The 21,133-nt window shown below is 36.1% G+C and overlaps 1 protein-coding gene across 2 annotated transcripts in view; it reads right to left on the bottom strand.

The window, feature by feature from the left end:
- The window catches only part of Spag16 (sperm associated antigen 16), a 997,476-nt gene that overhangs the window by 364,055 nt on the left and 612,288 nt on the right, over positions 1-21,133 (bottom strand). For both annotated transcript variants that reach the window (XM_063237454.1, XM_063237455.1), the window contains one exon: positions 5,017-5,143. In XM_063237454.1, the coding sequence (XP_063093524.1) occupies positions 5,017-5,143 (127 nt within the window). The remainder of the gene's footprint in view (positions 1-5,016; positions 5,144-21,133) is intronic.

The raw sequence follows: 21,133 nt of genomic DNA, 5'->3' as shown, positions 1-21,133 counted from the left end.
CTGTCATTAATTACAATAATTAAATCCTATCTTTGAAAATGTAAACCATCTTTTCTCTCTGCACTGTATTTTACAAAAATTACAGTGCTGTTGCATTTTAACCAGACCAACCAAGAGACCATAACATGACAATGCAGAATTTGTAATACTGCTGATTTTATCCTGCTTTAATCCTCCCCTCCCTGTAAAGCAGCCCTGGGACTGCTCTGGAGGCTAAGCCTTCATAATAAGTGATCTCCTCAGCTCTTTTCACGTTTTGTTCTGAGGCAGAGTCTTGCTGAGTCACTATGCTGCTCAGGCTGATTAAAACACTTTAACAAAAAGTGTCTGGACCACTGTGGCCAAAACCTGAAAATGGGCCGGGAGCTTGAAGAAGGCAACCTGAGGTTGCAGAGGCAGCCTGGCTCCTGACCCTGCCACTGCCCAGTGGGCTCATCTTAGACGCTTTGCCTGTCTGAGCCTGTGTATTCTTAAATCCAAAACAATAAAACAACAATCCCCTCGTAAGCAGATTCTAGTAAGCATTACACAGATGTTGTAGGAAAAGTGATGCAACATAGTATATATTAATAAATATTAACAATAAAATCTTGTTATAGAGAGCTTTGATACAAAATACCTAAATCTGTAGTCTGCTATATACAGCACAAACAATTACCCCATGAAAATAATCTGTATACCTGCTCCATCGATCTGTGTGTCCTTTGAGGACAAGGATTCTGTCACAGTGGCCTCCCTACAAGTTAGAATGTTGCTTGGCACAAAGATCTCCAAGAAGTATTACTAAATTGAATATAAATGAGAAATTAGATCTGGAGAAAAGGTACAAGCTTTGCTTTTATTTCCACATTCTGGGTTCTGAATAGTCAGGCTTCTCTGAGAGTTCACCTCCATCTCATCTAAGAATATCAATTGGCCTCAGCAGGGTGAGGTTGAATTATGAAATAGTTAGGAGTCAGGTACCACATGGGAGCCAATAGGTTTGCTCTGTGTGTGCTCTATATTTTTACTTTACAGGAGCTCACATGGACTGGTTACTGGATATTTTGGTTAAAGCTAAGTCAGGAGAGAGCTGAATGCTAGTCAAGTCGCTGCAGTGGGTTAGTGTAGGGAGCAAGCCATGGTCTCTAAAGACATTCCAGCTCATGAACCATCTATGACCCACTAACCTCACAGCATGAAATGCTAGCAACTCTGATCACTGCCACACCTGAAACAACTCACTGGTGTATTAGACAGCTCGTTTTCATTCTATGTTTTACTGTGAGAACATATTCTTTTCTTTAAGAAAAATCTCAAAAGCCTTATGTTTTCATTGAACTTATAGATGACTAACAATGTCATTGCATTTACTTTAGGCTGCAAATCAAACTTGTATGGACACTGGGAATATTCATGATTTTTGAAAGACCATTATGACTATTCACTACATTTACTATCATTTTATGACAATAAAATAATCTTAGTTTTGATCTTAATAAAATAGTTCTACTCTTTCATATCTTTGAGGAAAAATACATGCAGCCCTATAAAACAGAGCAATTTCATGAGATTTCAAATTGTGAGCTATTTGATGGCCTCTATTTGGTAACTATAGAGATTTATAATTCTCTCCTCATTCACAATAAAATTCAGAGCTCATCTGGCCAGTTGACTCACCGACTGACTTGGAGGAGTCCGCTTTCATTTTTTTCAACAACAAAACTGTTAGGTTAACTGAATTTTAAGACTAGTGTTTGAGAATATAAGGAGGAAGTTTAACACTAATTTATAGGAATGTTATCAACTGATCATTTTCGCATTTCATCAAAAATATATTAGAGGGTATCTCAATAGTAACTGAACAATTACTAAGGCAACAAACTCTACTAGTATTGCTTTCCTAACAACAGAAGGAGTCATAGCCATTGGGGTAATATGATACTTTATCATTTCATCAAGGAGATAACATATTCTAAAAATTATAATAAGAAGCATATCATGGATGCAGCCGATGTTGCAAATAATGTCATTCATAAGAATACATTATGTGATTCTTACAGTTACATTTATTTCTATGCAAATTTAATTTAAATCTTTTGTAAATCACTGATATTAAAATCAACTAATAATTCCATATCATATAAAAACACTAACAGTTATCTTTAAAAATTATAATGTGAACTTCTAAAAATCTGAGTGATTCAAGTTCTATTATTGTTTTGTTTTTAAATAAGTGAACCATATCTGATGCAAATTCACTAGTATTCCCAATGCAAATTTGCTGGAATAATTCTGTCCAATTCTAGATTTTTCATGTTTATAGAACTTTATATCAATATTTTAGTCAACAACTTATATTGTCTAGGTTTTAGTAATTTAAATTAATTTCTCTTTGCTTTACATACTAGTTTGTTCAATGCATTGCTAAGGATTTCATTTTTTGGCCAGTTGGTATGAAAATATTTTCTGAAAATAAACTTACTAAATGAACTTTTTTCCTACTTAATGATGCATTTATCATATACTTGTAATATTTCATTTATCAAAGTATTTTAGTCATCTTCCTAGTATTAAATGATATAAATCCAATATATAGAGAATTATAACCTTATAACAACATTAATAATTACTCTAATTTTAAAGTTAAGGTGCAAGTATAATTTTCAATACACATTTTGATCTGCTATTAAATCAATTTAAACATATTTATATTGATTAAAGCTATACTGCCGGGATTCACATGCCCTTTTGGGCACGTGCATTCAACCCACAGGCAATGCCACCAGTATGCCAAAGCCATTGTGCCATACTAAATGCCTTTTTCTTTTTTTCCCTGAAACTGTGGGGAATAAAGACAACAGAAGACAAGCTGGTAACATGAAGGAGGAGGACCATTAATAAACAGCTATGCATTTAAGGCAGACACATGAGAGGTGGCTTTTTCTGATTATGGAGAAGCTTATTTCCAACCATCAGGGTTTCCGTTTCTCACACAGAAGAGAGTAAATTAGAAATATCGAAGAGCATCCAGTTATAGCACTGAGCGAGAGAGGGGGGGGAGAGAGAGAGAGAGAGAGAGAGAGAGAGAGAGAGAGAGAGAGAGAGAGAGATTCAGAGAGAAAGGGACTCTGAAATCGAAAGCAAAGAGGCCTAAATTTAGGTCAGTGAGAAATGAGCATTTTCTCTAGAATTTGCTTTCATATTCACTTCATATCTGTGCTTTTAGGGCTAAATGTATGAGAAAATCTTGATTTTCCATTGAAGCTCCACCAGCAGAAGCAGGATCTGCTGTGTCAGTGTATATGCACCTTTGTCCCCAACTACCATGCTGCTGAGTTTGCTCACGTGTCTGGTACACTCCTCCAGCAGCGTCCCCTTGACTTCTGCTTCCTGAGAAGTACAAGCATCTGCAGGAACAAATCTGGTGACTGAACCTATCACTCTACCTTCGTATCTCTCCTGTATGTGAGGATCTTGTTTCTGACTTATTCAAAATTACTTTGCCTCCCACACTGAATTTGCATCCCTTTTTATACAATCTGTATGCTCTTCATAGATTTCTTTATCTAAATCATGTTTTGTAAATGGAAAAATGAATGGCAGAAATTTTAAACCTCAGGAACTAGAAACTATAGGTAATTTCCTCTTTTTTTAATATAATCATTCAGTCTTTATTTCATAATTCCCACCAAAGGTTGTTAAGAGGAATGTGGAAACCTGGTCTCACATATCTTCACTTTCTTCAAATCATAAAAATCTGTGTTCAAGAAACTTGCGTGTTGTCCCCTTCCTGCACTGGTAGTTCCTCCCTCCTTCCCACCCTATCCTTAACGAACCTGCTGTCATCTTCCTAACAAAGAAGGGCATCTATATGACACAAAAACTACAGTATCCTCTCTAAAAGTGTTTGAAATGTGTCCACCATCTTCTGTTTCAAATGTTTTTCCTCATAATTACTCCTGAAGTCAAAGCAATCCAGGGCCAGTCTGGCTCTGAAAGTTCTGTGACTCAGGAGAACCCCCTTACTTCCCTCCTCTACCCACGATCTCCATCCCCACGCTAGCTTCATGTTAAAATCATCTTTAATCCATTCTTTCTTTTTATCCTCACATACAGTCTTTAACTCAAATTCTTGTGCACTTACAATGTGCCACACTAGCTTTCTTGTGAGACTGACTCCCTGCTGGACTGGGAAAGTAATTTATCCAAAAGGCAAATCTGATTATGTCACCCTGTTTGCTTCACACTCATGAAGAGGTTCCCTCCGAAACCATTTGGAACTTAGGTCCAGCACCTCACCCTCTCATCTTTTCTACATGCACTCTTGCCTGTCATTTCTCCCTCTCTCCCTCCCTCCCTCCCTCTCTCTCTCTCCCTCTCTCCCTCCCTCTCTCTGTCTCTGCTTTCTGGCTCTGCACATGCACCACCCATTCCTAGATGCCCTCCTTCCAGGTTCCCTGCATATGTGTTTTCCCTCCACGCTGCAGATCCCTGGGAGTTGCTCCCAGGCTTCCATGGATGAGATTCCCGCTGGCTTTCCACCTTTCTACTCTTTCATTTAACCCAGACATCATTTCACTAACACGTTTCTCAGGTTGTTTTCCTTGCTAAATTATAAGCTCCTTAATAAGAGGTGAAATGTTTTTCTTTTGTATTCCCTTCATCAGCAGAGTTTCTACTTCAATAAATACTTCTTGAAAAATGTTTGATGAGGTAACGTTAGTGTTTATATATTGTTCAATTTAGATGGAAGGATAGATAAGAGTATACAGCTAGAATCTTTACTTTTTTTTTTTTTTTTTTGTCTTTTTCTTTTTTATTGGTACCGGGGATCGAACTCACGACTGCCTGCTTGCAAGGCAGGCGCTTATGCCGCTGAGCTAAATCCCCGGCCCCACAGCTAGAATCTTGTAGTTAGCCAGTGACTTTTACCCTACATGCCCTCACATACTTCATAAAATAAATTCGATATCCAAAGAGTGATTGAGAGCGACTATACTTAGCAGAAGGGGGAAAGGCAGATAATTTGCTTACTGTTCGAGCATCCCATAGAGACAGGGTCTTGTCTGCAGAGCCTGTGAGAAGCGTGTTGGAGAAAGGAAAGAACTCAATGCTGTTCACAGAGTCCGTGTGGCCATACAAGGTACCTCTGCATCTTTCACTGTATGGAAAGAAATAAAAGTTGAAGTTTTAGGAGTTAGAAGCTACACGAAACAAATACATAAAACTTATCTTCAAATTATCTAGTAAAGTATTAGGTTAAGGAAAGAAAGTCCTATGTGAACTTGTAAGATTAAACAAATTTTAGGTCATTGTTTTTCTTTAATTTTTTCTCAGCCTTGGCTATGTATTAAAATCACCTGATGCTCTTCAAGGAAACATTGACAGCCAGTCTCAAGTGCCAGATATTCTATTCCACTTGACTTGGGGTGGAACTCGAGCTATCATGTATAAGTGCCTCCTGTGGTAACTTTAACTCGCGTTTAGGTCTGAAAACCTTCGTGGCTTTCAAGGTGTTTTACCCAGATGAGCACTATCTGTGCCACCAAGGAATGTGCTCAAAGTGCACATTCTCGGCCTTCTCCCAGATCTAGTGGATCAGAAACTCTAAAGTTGGGCCTGACAATGTGTTCTGGCAAACTTTCCGTGGAATTCTGATGCAAGTAAAAGTCTGAGTCACTGATCTAAACCATTAGAAATGACTCAGAAGACAGTTAAAGCTTTGTGCTTTGCCATTTATGAAAAGGTTGTTTTTTAAATCAGGGTACCCATAACAGTCATTTTTTATTTGTAATTACAATTACTTCTAAGTATCTTTACTTGTATGTCTATTTTTAAAAGTAGAGAAAGAAACAGGGTAGCTAACGTGTGCTAGGAACAGAGGAGTTAAGATCAGTGCATTTATAGATGATCAGTTATAATTTCTCACTAATTGGTTCTCCTCTAATCCAGACCAGGCCTCTGCAAAGCAAAGCAGACAAAACTATTCAGTAGGAACCAGGAGAGTATATTTTAGGGCTAATTAAAAACAATCAGCAGGGTAAGCATAGATAAATCCTATAATCAGTGGGAAATACCGCTCTTGTGTGAATGAAATATTTTTCTTCTCAGAGATCTAGTCCAGCTCCAACAATCTGAGATTCTCTGACCAAAGTTGTAATTGTCCAACAGAAAGGGAAGTTAGTTTGAGCAAAGCATCTAAACACTTAAAGAAACAAAGCTTATTTTTCCCTTCTCCAATTTTAGCACTTTTGAGAAGTTGAGACACGAAGATTTGTATATGTGCAAACATTTATTTATGTTACTCAGCAGTATTTCCCTTTATTTATCAAGAATAAGTATCATAGTACTTATTTGTGGTAAGAAAAATAAAATCAATAAATTCATTAATTTGGGACATTATATAATTAGTTTTACCTCAAAATTTGTGAAATAGGTTGACAATATTGTGATTAAAGTTGAAAATATGTCAATTATATATTGGAACCCAAATATCATGGCCCTTGGACTGAGTACTTATTTTTGTAAAATAAAATTTTTTTACTGGGCTAATTTGTCTTCACATTGTCTGTTGCTGTTTTGCCCATACAGTAAGAGAACTGCATAGCCACAACACAGCCAGGATGGTCCACAGGCTAAAGCATTTAATATATGGCTCCATAAGAAACACAGAATATTTTTCTTATGATACATATCAATATGCTTAAATATTGAAAAGTAGGTTAGCTTTTACCTGTAACATTCAACTTCTTCCATAAGGGTGCTAAAATTTAGTCATTTTTTCTAAATAATTAATTTTTGCAGATTCTGGGAAGATGGTGGAACAGTAAGCAGCAGAGTAAAAAGCCCCTCTGAGAGAAACAGCCAGATGCTGGAATATAGCATTCTGGAGGAGACCACAAGGAAAGAAATGGATCCCCTAGACCCAGGAATAAACTAAAGTGAGAATCATAACCCACAGAGAGAATTTAAAGAAAGAAAGAAAGAAAAAGAAAAACTTCAAGAGAAGGCAACAGCCTGACATGCTTTCACTGGAGCCAGTGTAACTGGGCAAGAAGTGCGCTGGAATCCGGAGGCACACAGTCACAGTGAAGCTTGGGATTGGCAAGCCCAAAGGCCTCAGTGGGAAGACTGGGTGGTGGAGGGGAGCAGCGGACTGCAGAACTGCACTGGCCTGTGGTGAGGAGGGGGGCGGGACTCAGTTCTCCTGCAGGAGTGGGCAATTGGCTGAGTCTGGCAAGATAAGCCTGGCATCAGAACTGCAACCAGCTTCATTCAGCCACTTCTAGAACAGAGAAAATTGATGAAATTGCTTGGACTGAGAGTCCTACCCCTGTGTATGATCAAAGAGCTAAAGCCAAGGTTTCCCTAACGCTATCCCTAACCAACCCTGCCCATGTGGCACATACTAATGTGGTGAAAACTCCCAGTAGTTAACCAGCTCGAAGGGAGGGGCCAGCCTGCCCTGCCCCGCTTATACTCCAGTAGTCACCAGCAGATTGGGGAAAGCAGCACTCCCTAGCCAGCATATTTCAGAGTAATTATAGCCAATACAGGAATTGCTGGAGACCCCACTACCCACTTGTCTGGAAGAAACCAAGAACATGACAAGAGGAAGTAACAAAAGGCCTCCAGCCTCCAACCCAAGCAGTACTGGCCCAGGAGAGGTGAACACAGAAGAGATCGGGAGTTGCACACCTGTAGTTTCTGAAGCAACAGCATCTGACATAAAGAAACAAAATCATGAAACTATAGAAGAACTTAAACCAGAAATACTAATACAAGTAAAGGAAGATAGAAGAAAAATAATAAAAGAAATGCTAAGTACCTCTGAAGAAGACACAGATGGAAGAATGGAGGAACATAGTAAAAGAAAGGAAACCTTTGATGAAGAATATTAAAAAAAAAAAAAAACTCTGCATGAAACAGATCCCAAGAGATTACCAGGAAATTAAAAACTCCCTTGAAGGCAGGCAAAACTGCTTGAAAGAAGCTAAAGAGAGACTATCATACCTTGAAGATAGGTTTGCAACTTGTGATTGTGAAAGGAAAGATCTCTTAAAAATAACAAGGAACCAGGAAGTAACAATACAAAGGCTAGAAGATGACAAGAGGATCTATAACTTAAGATTAAAAAATGTGAGTGAAAATGCAGGGGTAAACACAAATGAAATACAAAGGCTATTTACAGAAATAACTAAAGAAAACTTCCCAAGCATAGGGAAAAAAAATGATTCTCAGATATATGAGGCATACAGAACCCCAGCCAGCTATAACCAAAGTAGATCTACACCCATATATATATAATAAGCAAGATCCCAAAATGTCAACACAAGAACAGAATATTAAAAACTGTCTGAGAAAAGAAACAGATCACCTATAAAGGAAAACTCATCAGAATCATGGCAGACTTCTCAACACAAACCATCAAATCAAGAGGAGCTTGGAGTGACATATTCCAAGTCCAGAAAGAAAATAACTCCCAGATTGATGTACACTGCAAAACTAGCTCTCAAAATTAATGCAGAAACAAGATGCTTCCCCAAAGAAGAACTGGGGGAGTTTATGACCACCAAGTCAACCCTACAAAAAATACTGGACATTATAGAGAGAGAAAGAGAAAATAGACCATGGTTTCAGGAACAGTGGCAGAGGGGTGAACAGAATGGGGCACACAGTGGAATGAAGGAGAAAAGTGGACAAACAATGAGAGAAAAAGAGCATGGCAGAGATGAGGGAGAGAAAATTGCCCATAATTACTAATATAAATGGCCTTGATACACTAATCAAAAGAAACACAAGCAGAGTGGATCAGGAGATAGGGTCCATCAAGATGCTCTATATAAGAAATATATTTAACCTGAAAGATAGTTTATGTACTGAAAGTCAAAGATGAGAAAATAATGCTTTATGTGACAGAGAACTAGAAAAAAGTTGAGGTAACTTGCCCATCAGCTACAGATTGATTAGAAAGACATAACAGTTTTATGCAATGGAGAACTACTCAGCTATAAGGAAGGAAAACCTTGAGGTTCTTGTAGGTAAATGGATACAACTTGAGATCATGCTCAGGGATAAAAGAGTTCATAATCAGTTAGGTAAATAGCAAGGTTCCCTAATTTAAAAACTATAGGAGTTAATGGGATACAAAATGTACAATGCACCCTGAGAAAGAGAAAGGGGAGGAATTGTCTATGAAAGGAAGGCAGAGGACATTGTCAGTCTTGTATCATGATTTGAAGCCCATATTGTTTTCATTGCTCTGTTTAGTTTGATTATATTCTGTTCCAGTTATCTACTTGTATGATGGCATGGACAGCTATCCCAGAGATAGTAGGATATACTATGGTAACCATTTTTTACTTCCTATTAACTTAATCTGAAGCCTTGTATTGCTTTCACTGTCTTGTTTTGATTGATTTTATTCAAATCTGTTTTGTTTGATAGTATCAAGTCTGAGAGTATAGGCAACTATTTTGAAGACAATAAGATTCACTATGAAACTCATTCTAGTTTGACCATTATCTTCCTTTGAAGTCCTATAGTATCTCCAATGTTTCAATCTTATCAGTTTTGTTCTGTGCTGTTATGTTCAATTTTATTATGCCTGATGATATGGGCAATTCTATTGAAGATGACAAGATACATTATGGTAGACATTGTTGATCACCTTGTATTTTGGTTTTAAGTCATGTACTATGTCCATCCTTTTGTTTTGACTAACCTCATTTTGTTTGCTCTCATTTGGTTTTATTCTATCTAAAATAAAATAAATAAATAAATAAATAATTTTATACAAATAGTATCTGATATTTTCTATTAATCCTAAAATTTAAATACAAAAAATGTTATTTAAAAGTTTACATTCTAAGTCCACTGTCTCAAAAAATCATATGTAAATATTAGTATAATTGTTTAGGTATAGAGGCATGAAGAAATAGGGGAAAAGAATAAAACAGAGAAATATGAATACTGAGCATGAGGCATCTAGTATAGTAAAATAAAAAATTATTAAATGAAATCCTATGTAATTAAACCTTAAAACAATTATAGCTAAAAGCACTGTTGAAAGGCAAATAAAAAATCTTAGTATAAAACATAACACTTTCAAAACGATAACCTAATATTAAGAAAGATACTAAAATTAAATGTTATCTTTAATGACATTTTCATTTATAGAAAGCATAGTGAACATAAAGAACATGTTCTTTAATTCCTCCCTTCCTTTAACTCATTTTCCTAGGTTTTAATTTTTATGTTTCATTTTAGAACGTTAAAAATCATAACACGCATTTTGATCTGTACCAACAAAAACTGTTGTAGTTTCGCTTCCTCCATCCTCCCCTAGTGTTTATTTAATACACAGTTAGAGTCACCCTCTGCTCCCATTCTTTCAGGCAATGTCATGATTATTCAGGACTGGTAGTGATATCTGGTATTCCATGTACTTTCTTTAAAAAGTTTGTGAAGAAATAGTTCATGGTCTCACACCCTGCCGAATTCTGAAGTCAGCCGAAGCACCTCGCTAGTGCCCAGGCTACAGTTTTGGGGGGATGATTTGCTTGTTATTCATAAAACCTCTATAATTACTCCATGAGCATTTGCATTCAAAAGTTTTGTTATAGTATGCCTTGATAGCAATATCCTGTTGTTATTCTCAGATATTTTTTATTTCAGGAAAACTTCTCCTGTATTTATTTTGCCTCCTACATTTATTATGTTTTCTTTAGGAACACTGTGTTATATTTTGTCTAATTTGCTTCTATATTGAATACTTTGTCAATAAACTTTGGATTCTTTTCTGATGTTTAAAAAGTAACAACATAATTATGCTTATTTCCAAATTGGGTAGGGTAAAGAAAACAAACACTTTTTTTTGCATTCTATTTCATTTATTTCTTGATCTTTCTTTGCTTACATTTCATCTGTATCTCTTTTCTTGTAAAAAAAATCAAGAAAATACTTGTGTTTTGTTATTTCGTTTTATTATATAAAACCAATTTTTAAAATAGCATTTCTACCATTGATTTGAAAATGCAAGAGTACAGTTTTGTCTTTGTTCTTGATAATCTGGCGATTTCTTTTGCCCTAGATATTCTTCACTGGGATTTATTTTATGTTAATTTATTTTTTAAATTTTGTAATTTTTCATATGTTTTGGGTTTCCACTTGTTATTATGACCTACTTCATGAGAGCAGTTACTTGATACACATGAATGGCAGATGAGGGAGAATGGAAAGATGAATTATAGGAAGGAGGAAGAGGTCATCTGGAGCATGCGGTTATGGTTTATATCTACATGACCTCCAAGTGGTTCGTGAGCACATGGACTGGGCTTTTGGAAAGTGACTAAACTGTGAGGATATGTAAGTGACTTGCTAATTAGATTAGGGATTGGTCAGAAGGGGCAAGACACTGGGACTCCACCAATCTAGCAGTGTGACCTAGTGGAATTTTCTTCCTCCCTACTCCACACCTTTGTTCTCTACTTCCAGTCCACTGTGCCCCTCCCTCATGCAGGCAGCTACTATGAACTGAAACCACATCCAAAATAAACCTCTCCACACTAAGCTGTGGAGGTCAGGTATTTTGTTCCAAGAACAAAAGAAATAACTTAAGATACTTCTAGTCAGATTTGTTGTCTTCCATAAAAAAATGTCTTACCTTGTGTGTTACTGACTTGCTCCCTAAAGTTCATCTCTATTCTGTTTTTATGTAGTACAGTGTGGATGGTTCTTGTTACAGAGTATCTTGTTTCATAGGTACTACACTAACTCTAAATGTCCCTGGTCTCTTATCACCAGTAACCATCAGTGTGTACTGCACTTGTCTTAAGTTTTATCTAACAATAAAAATACCCTCCTAGAAATCATGCATCCAATCATGATAGGGTAACCAGTACTGCAATTTTATTTCCACAATAAAAAAAAAAAACTATAAAATTACACACATTGCTTAGGGCAAGTGTTTTTGGCATTGCATGAAATATAGCATGGGATGGTGATTTGAAGCATAACAAAAACTTAACATGAGCCCTTTGAGATTCCTTATGTTAGCTTAGAATCACTTTCCCATCATGGAGTATAGAAGCAGAGACCAATAGGAGTGAAATGCCACTGAATTGAAGGACACTGAGAAAAGTCTAGGCTGCTGAGTTGTCTGGAAGTTGCACTGTAGGAAATCTGAGAGAGATGACCTTATGACAGGAGCAGCCTGTGTGGTATTCACCACTAGTTAGCTCTTGGTCAGGGTCCAAAATTTCTGCAGAGTATTGCACAAGGCTTGGCAGAGATTCCCTGCCCTCCCACTGCGAGTTTAGTACTGTCACCAGAAAGCAGGCAATGCTAGATGCTATTAGCACGAATCATAACCAGCATTGAGAGGCCTGACCTTGCATCTCAGACCTGCAGTTGGGAGTCCCTAAGGTCTCCAGCACAAGAATGTCAAGAAGGTGTGAGCCTTGATCAAGAAAAATAGTTATAAAAAATAGACCTTAAATTAATCGTTGAAAATCAAAGACAATGACTTCAAACAACCCATGATAAGTATGCTCAATGATTTAAAGGAACACCCAATTATAACTGGTATGCAGGTAATTTCAGAAGATAAATGAAAACAACAAAAAGCAGCCCATGGATAAGTACAGTTATGTAAGATAAAAAATTCAATGGGTGAGTACAATATCACATTTGATACTGTAGGAAAAAGGGGATTCATAAGATTAAAGGGGAAGCAACAGAAATAATCTAATTTGAGGAACAGAGAAAATATTTAAAAACTATAGATAAGGAGTTTCTATCACTGATGAAAAATATTACAAGACCTAATATAATTGTTGTTCCAAAGAGTGCTGGAAAGAAGAAAGGAAAAAAAGATACAATAGTCTTGAAAAAAATAATGGCTAAAATGTTCCACAATTTAATGAAAAATGTTAAGGTGCAGATCTAAAAAGTTCAGAAAAAATTCAGCCCTAATTAATAACAGACAGAATTCACCCAAACCAAACTCTCAGTAAAATACAAAGCTAAATTTCCAAAGTAGCCATATATTTAAAAAAGAAATACAACATATAGGGAACTATATGACACCACTGACACCTAACATCTCAACACAGAGAAGAGAGACAGAATAATATTTTTGAAGGCTTAAAATTCAATACTCAGCCAAAAAAATCCCTTTAATCATAAGGATAAAACAAATTTTCAGATCAATGAAAGTTAAGAAAATTCATCACTAGCAGATCTGTCCTCTACAAAACATAGAAGTTATTCAGGCTGAATGAAAATGACATCGGACAGAAAAAACTGTATGGAGAAAGGAAGCAAAGCATCTGAAATGTCAATATACATGTGAATATAAAATGTATTTTTTATACTTAACCTTTATAAGAAACAGACTACAGGAAAAGTAGTCATTCTTGGAGGGTGTATTAAATATGTAGGTATAAAATACAGGACAGCAGTTTCCCAAGCTATGGGTTATACACGGTATATTATGTTAAGGGTCTTACATGTTAGATTAAGGGGTACAGTATTAACACATTATATTGGGGATAACAAACTTAATAAGCCCTTACTGAAAATATTATGAAGATATTAATGAAAGAATCTAGACATGCAGTTATACATATTATATAGTTAAATTCATATAAAAGCAACAATATGCATTCTATATTTATAGAAATTAGAACAGTATGTGTTATATAAGGTGGGTTTTCAGTAGGGAAATCTTTCTATGATTACATAATATTTAATAACTATTGTTTTCACAGGTATACCTTGTCAAAGCCCAACTAACTGAAGATTTAATAACTGTGTGTTTCACTACAAGCATGAATTATGTCCTTTAAAAAACTAAAGTAGATACAAATAGTCAGAATGTCTTCTCCTTCTAGCTTGTTAAATAGAAACAAAAAGAAATATAAAAAATTTTTAAATCCCCCAAAAGTCTAACAATAAAATAAGAAAAGAAATTAAAGATAGTTGAGAAAAAAAGAACAATGATCAGTAATATCTGACAATATTAAAGTATGATGAATATTTTTAACTTCTTTGAGGAGTTACTGAAAGAGAATTTCTCCTGTCACTGTATGTACGTAGAAACATTTCATTATTGATAGTTTTTGAAGCAGAAATATAAATAGGTTTTTATGGTTATTTTAGTTAACCTTTGAAGAATTATATTCTCACATTAAAAATTTTGAATATAGAATTTTCTATTAATTAAAATTCTTATTTGTTAAAAGCAAAGGCAAAAAAGTATTAAAAGTACATCTAATTTATCACAATACTAATCTAATAGAGGCACAACATATACAAGGAGCATATCTCATATGTGAGTCTTAATATGTTAGATATAATTTATGGTGAAATATTGTGCATGTACATAATTTGTATGCAGGATTTCTTGTCATTAAAACTCTAATTATTTGGGAGTATACACATGTATGGTGACAGAGAACAAAGAGCAATTTTCAGTGATATTTTATAGCTCATGTATAGTCTCTAAAGTCAAATGGAAAGGCTAGGTCTTCACACAGCTTAAGGGAAGAGAGAGCCGCTCAAGACGGGAAGAAATCTGCTCGTGAGTCACCGGCTCAGGCGTGGGGCACCTGGGGCAGGTGGGCTGCGAGAGGCTTCTGAGAGATTAATTAGCTGCCAGCCAGGAAGGCCCAGGCAGCAATCCTTTGCAAGGGGAAAATGGACTGAAGTGACAGAGCATGACAGGGCTGCAAAGACTGAAAATGATCTGTCCATTTCTTCCAAAAACGTCAACGCTGAGCTTGGACGCAACTTGCCTTTTTCCTGTCTGCTGTTTTCCTGTCATTTTTGAGGAAAAAGTTTGTTTACAGGCAATAGCTCTTTGCTAACATGCCTCCTGTTTTCCGCCTTAGTTCTCTTCATCTCCTCTGTTTTGTTTTCTTTCCTTGCTCCTTTGATTTAATTTATTACTCTGGTGACTGAATGATGGATATTTCTCTAAATTTTCAACTTGCTATAAAACAAAGTTATCTATTCTTCTAGGTCAGATATATTTCATTTAAAATGTATTTCCCATATATATGCTAAATCTGTGAGGAAAGCATTTTAACACATAGTTTTCTTTTGTGAGGCATTAAATTTTAGGATTTTTGTTTTAGAGATGTGCTTGTTTTAATACTATTAATATTAAATATAATATAGTGCCTTCAACACTGCAACTTTTATGAACATGCGAGTTAACAAAATGTGGCTGATTGAATCATACAACATTTATAGAAAGACAAGTAGCAAGATATTTTTAAAAGACTACTTTAAAAAGGATAAAAAATACATCCTTGTTGTTCTAAATGCAAGTACTGGAATTCATTGCCATGTTCACAATAAGATGATATCAAATAGCATTTATAAATTGAAATAGCATTTATAATTGAACTAATTTATCATAATAAAATTCACCATGGGCTTACCTGAAATAAAAATTCTTTATGAAATGCCTAAATCTAAGACTCCAACATGAGCTTAAATAAAACCTTTTTAAATCCCCACACAGCAGTTCATAACATCCCAGTTCAGGGAAGGACTTTCTCATTTTCTCATTTATTTATAAATACTTATACATAAAGCATTTCAAAACCACAACAGAATTCTTTACTTCTGTGACTCAAAGTCCTCAGGTAATGTCCATATTTTTACTTGAAACATTTTATAATGCAAGTATTTTGCTTAATACCACTGATAGTAATACAAGATACTTCATCCTGCCTAGGATGTGTGACCACAGACTTAGCTGAGCATCTACCGGGGAGTCTTCACAAGAAGTACAGAAAAGCTCGCCATGATCTTAGCCTACATGGAAGTCATGTAATTTAAATATGTCATTCAGGTAGGTGGGGATTAGCCCACATCCCCAGATAAGGGAAGTTCATGACCAAAACTCTAGACAATGTACACATACACTGAGAATTTTTCTGCTTGGTCCTAAGTCAGAGGTCTAATGTGAAGGGTAGATTCCTGACAAACCTAGAGAACTGGCCCGTATCATGCACGGATTTCACCAGTGGGGATAGAAAATGCATGAAATGTATGAAAAAAAAACGTATCTGTACTGAATATTACAAATACTTCTTTTTTTGGCATTACTTCCTAAAGAATACAGAACAACAACTAGTTAGATGGCATTTACACTGTTTTAGGAACAAATGATCTAGAAAGGATTTAAAGTATACAGGAGGATAGGTTTAGTTATATACAAATATCATGCGATTTTATGTAAGGGGCACATTCTCAGGTTTGGTACAGAGGTGGGGGCCGGAGCTGGGAATCAGGAGAAGAGTGCAGGGCAGTACACACACGGATAGCAATGAGGAAAAAGTGGAGGCACATCGCTCAACCAGAACACAGAAAATATAAAACAAAAAGAATATCCAATATCAAAGTGGCAGCCTGAGACATGCTAATAAAAACCAATAATAATAATAATAATAATAATAATAATAATAATAATAACCTTATAATTCTCAGTTCCTAGAGTGTACATTATAGCTTACACTGACATTGAGTGCTTACTGTTCTAACAGAAGTGTGAAGTGCCATAAGCCCTCATCATCTGTGATTGCATATTTGAAAATTTGCTCATTTACTAAAATGTATTTGCATAAAAAGATTTCCAACTTGACCAAAGTGTAGTCATGGTCCTCTAGCTCCCTTCTCGATTGTGTCTCATCCTTGGCTTGTAGAACCTACAGAATCTTGACACAAATGAGGTCTTCTCCTTTCCACACACCATAGCTTCCAGTTGCTGAGGATTATTCTCCTAGGACGACCTCTGCCCTCTTACGGTGCAGGCCTGAGAAACCTCAACGCTGTCCAGAAGAACTGTGTTCTCCCCAGCCAGCTGGCAGGCTCCAGACCACTACTTTCTTACAGCATTTTCTAAAATGGGTTCACAACTTTCAAACCTTCCTTCACCCCTTTGAGACGTAGATGAATCTCCTGCATCTTAGGAATGCCTTTCTTAAAGGGCTTGAAAGCCATTCCTTTAAAATGCAATCATCAGCTAATGGTTAGATAGCAGTAATAACTTCTAGTGTTCTATTGCACAGTAGAGTGAGCATAGATCAATATAATGTATGATACATTTCACAAAAGCTAGAAAGAAGGATTTTGAATCTTTTCACCACAAAGAAATAACACATATGTGAGGAATATGCTTGCTGATTTGAGAACTGCACAAAATACATATGTATCAAAAAAAAAAAAAAACACACACACACACACACACACATGGAGCACCATGCAGATTTTATATGTCAATTAAGAAAGTAATCAGGAAGGACAGACCTTTGGTGCCCAGTCTCAGTGAGAAGGTGAAATTATTTACACTAACCCTTTATTTTTTCACTAGCCTGCTTTCCTGAGATTCTGCTCTCTCTTTTTATGTGTTCTATTGCTCCCTTTAAATACTCAGTCTCGGGGCTGGGGATTTAGCTCAGCAGCCTAAGCGCCTGCCTTGTAAGCAGGCAGTTGTGAGTTCGAACCCTGGTACCGATAAAAAGAAAAAAGACAAAAAAAAAAAAAATACTCAGTCTCTAATCAAAGCAGTACTAATCAAAGTGGAGTCCAGGTCACTCCAGACCACCTTCCCTATTTCAATGTACATGACTGATTAAAATCTGACCTCACTACATGAACTATTGTCCAGCTTTACTTATCTTTGACAGTACCCCAAAATCAAATACATGGACCTCTTTGTGGTCACTCAAGACATGAATCTGGCAGAATAGAGTCACATTGATTATGTTTCCAGCTATGGCCAAAATAGGCACAACTTTACCGCCTTCTTTCAACTTAACCTATTAAGTATGTTCCTGTCATAGTCTATTTTGTACTGTTTTTTACATGCTAAAGTTTTCCCTTAGTGATTTCACTAGTAAAATGATCCCAGTTTCATGCTAAAGTGCCATGTAATGTCCAAGCCCAAGAAGGTTACAATGTTCCATGTGTTAGATAAACTTCATTCATGTAACAGTTATGGTGCTGTTAGCAGTCTATTTCATACTGATTCAACAATATCTTACAAATAAGGAGATTAAGCACAAACACACAAAAATCACGGTATTTCTTTCATTAGTCAATGAACCAGCTTGGAGGAAAGTAATCCTGTACTGCTCCTAAAAGAAGTGATTCATATTTACTAATTTAGACACCCTGGTGACATTATATAACATGAATATCTCACATAACAACACTTAGGATTTTCTTAAGTTATAGATAAAGAAAATACAGTATAAAGAATCAGTAATATTCCATATCCTCTAGGTAGTTAAGAGAGATGGAGGTAGGGCTTTATCCCACTTGGTATAAGACTATGTACTTTTACCAAAATACTATCTGCAGTATTTTGTTCCTTATACAAAATAATATTAATGGCATGTGAGAGGTTTGGGTCATTAGCAATTAAAGAAGTTAGCTATGCAAGCAGAAAAATATACACTGGAGGGATAAAAATATTATTAGAAATATTTCAGTAATTACATATGAAACAGCCAGTAGCTGAAAAATTAGTAGCCAGATAAACAACTTCTACTAGTATGGGTTACAAAAATTTTGAATTTAAAAGAAACAAATGTTAATTAGTCTGATATAGCGATGCATACAGTTCACTCACATTAGTTCACATGAAACAATGATGCACGTCCTTTCAATTCCACTTCACTGAGTTTACACTGGTTCCCTGAAATTTATTATGGTGGGATTATCTATACCATCTGAAATGGCAAATACTATTTAAAAGCATATCATTGTCCGATGTCTAATATCTTCTGTAAGAAGGTTATTTTGATGTGTGAGTCTAAGTGGATTAAAGAATGTACAGATACGTGGTAAAAATGATTTCTAGATACACCTCTAAGAGTGTTTCTAGAAGAGGTCACCATCTGAATCAGTACACTGAATAACAGGCAAGGACGTCATCCAGTCTAATGAAGACCAAAACAGAACAATCACGAAGAAGTGTGACTTTAGTCTCTGCGTCAGCTGGGACATCTATCTTATTCTGCCCACAGGCATCAGAGTTTCCTGTTCTCAGAACTTTGGAACTAGAGCAGCACCTTCCCCATTGGGTCCCCTGGTTCTCGGGCCTTCGGGTTTACACTGGCACTATGCCACCAGCTTTCCTGGGCCTCCAGCTTGCAGACAACAGACTGTGGGACCAGACTTCTTGGTCCCTTAACTACAGGAGCCAATTGCTGGTAAAAATTTATTTCTAAGTAACGTGTATACAGTATCATGCTGTCTCTGAAGAACACTACTATAATTCTTTTACGTAGAATTTATTTATCTTTTATGTTTGTGTTAATTAAAGACTTAAATGGTATTTATCAGCCATGATACTTTGTATGTGTTTGAGTTTCTTTCTTTCCTTTCATTTTCTTTATTTTTTACCCGTTTGATACTGTGACTCATACAAACGACTGTGAAGCATTAATTCATAAAGTCTTCTGACTTAAAGATGGAATAAAAGCTATTTCTTTAATAATAAACTCTTCTTTTGCTTTCAGATCTTAGGTTTGTTACCTGCTATCTGTGTCATATAGGTATCTACTATACATAACAAAGTCTATACCAGTCTTCAATCTGTTTAAAACACTATTTACTTCAATTATTATTATAAAGGAAAGAAAGAGCTAGAAGCAAAATATCACACAGCAAGCTGATTTTCATGGTCTGGATTTCTAAAAATTAACAGATTAAGTAATATGGTTACTTGTCCTTTAGACGCTGTTCTTGTGATACGGAGCTACGTATGAAAGTCAATACTTCATGTGCCTACACTTTAGATTTGAGACTCAATAAATGAGATATTAGAGCATCAAATATATAGTGCTAATTTTTTATATTCTGCAGTTAGTGCTAATTTTTTAGATTTTGCAATTAGCTACTTTTTTCATAAGAACTTTTGCTTCTAACATTTTCATGATTTTAATTCATCAAGTAGTTTATTTAGGGGCTGGGGATTTAGCTCAGTGGCATAAGTGCCTGCCTTGCAAGCAGGCGGTCTGAGTTCGATCCCTGGTACCGAAAAAAATTAAAAAAGACAAAAAAATAAAAAAAAAACCAAACAAACAAAGTAGCTTATTTAATAGACAGACAGCTAGATAGATGATAGATTTGGAGAGTTGTTTTGAAGCATACCTAGCATATATTTTTCAAGGCAACTCTATACATAAAAGATAATTAGTTTTAAAGACGATTGTGATTAATTTCACAGTTAACTGTCAGTTGACAAAAGGACACAATTTGAAATATTCTAAATACAAAACTCACTTGTCAAATCATTTATTCAAATTTCATTCTACCAAATATTTTAAGATAATACTGTGTGATTATACATAGCTATCCTGATATATTAAAGTGCTACTCTTCTTATTCTTTCATAGCAACACTTCAAAAGAGATCTTAGTTTAAAAGTAGATCATAGGAATGGAAAAAGTAACAACAAACAGTAAAAATCTGTAGCCAAAGTATCTTGTTTCCAGCAGGGGACACAGCCTAGAGCACAAAGGAGAAAAGCCATGGCTGGAGTGAGAGTGGGGATTCTTAGATTCTCTAAGATTCTCCAAGGACTGGGCTGTCCGCGGAAATATTTCAACCCAGCTGTTTTCCAAGGTTCTTGCAAATCTGGGTATCAGCCAGCCACAAGGAAGTGGAAAACTGAGAAACACCACCGGCATCACTCCGTCACATTATCCTGCTTATTTTTCAGTTGCACTGATGACATTTTCTTGACTATTTCTTTGTGCTCTTGTGTTCTCTCATCTCGCCAGCCTATCTGCAGTTCACTCCTTGAGACCCATGGGCCCGATCTGTCGCATTGCAGGACTGCAGAGTGATGTATACCCAGCCCAGGTAGTCCATAAAGATTCATGAGTTTCAGTGTCAATATCAGTCTCCACCGTCTCCAAAGAGCCCTTGTAATTTTTCTATTTAACTCTCAGTCCAATATATTTTCATTTATGTTTTATTTAAAATAATGAACATGTTGGGAGCCGCAGCCCCGAGCCCGGTCGCCTCACTTGGCGGACGTGCGGCCTGTGGTAAAGAGCAAAGCCTGGGGTAGATTACCCCTCCCATCAAATATGTTAGTTTCCTGCTTACCGCGTAAACAACC

Source organism: Cavia porcellus, unplaced genomic scaffold, assembly GCF_034190915.1.
Source record: "Cavia porcellus strain 051 isolate PalLab524CR breed Dunkin Hartley unplaced genomic scaffold, mCavPor4.1 scaffold_26, whole genome shotgun sequence".
Lineage (NCBI taxonomy): Eukaryota > Metazoa > Chordata > Mammalia > Rodentia > Caviidae > Cavia > Cavia porcellus.
The sequence above is the reverse complement of the archived record's forward strand: the minus strand, read 5'-3'. Positions and strand labels throughout refer to the sequence as shown.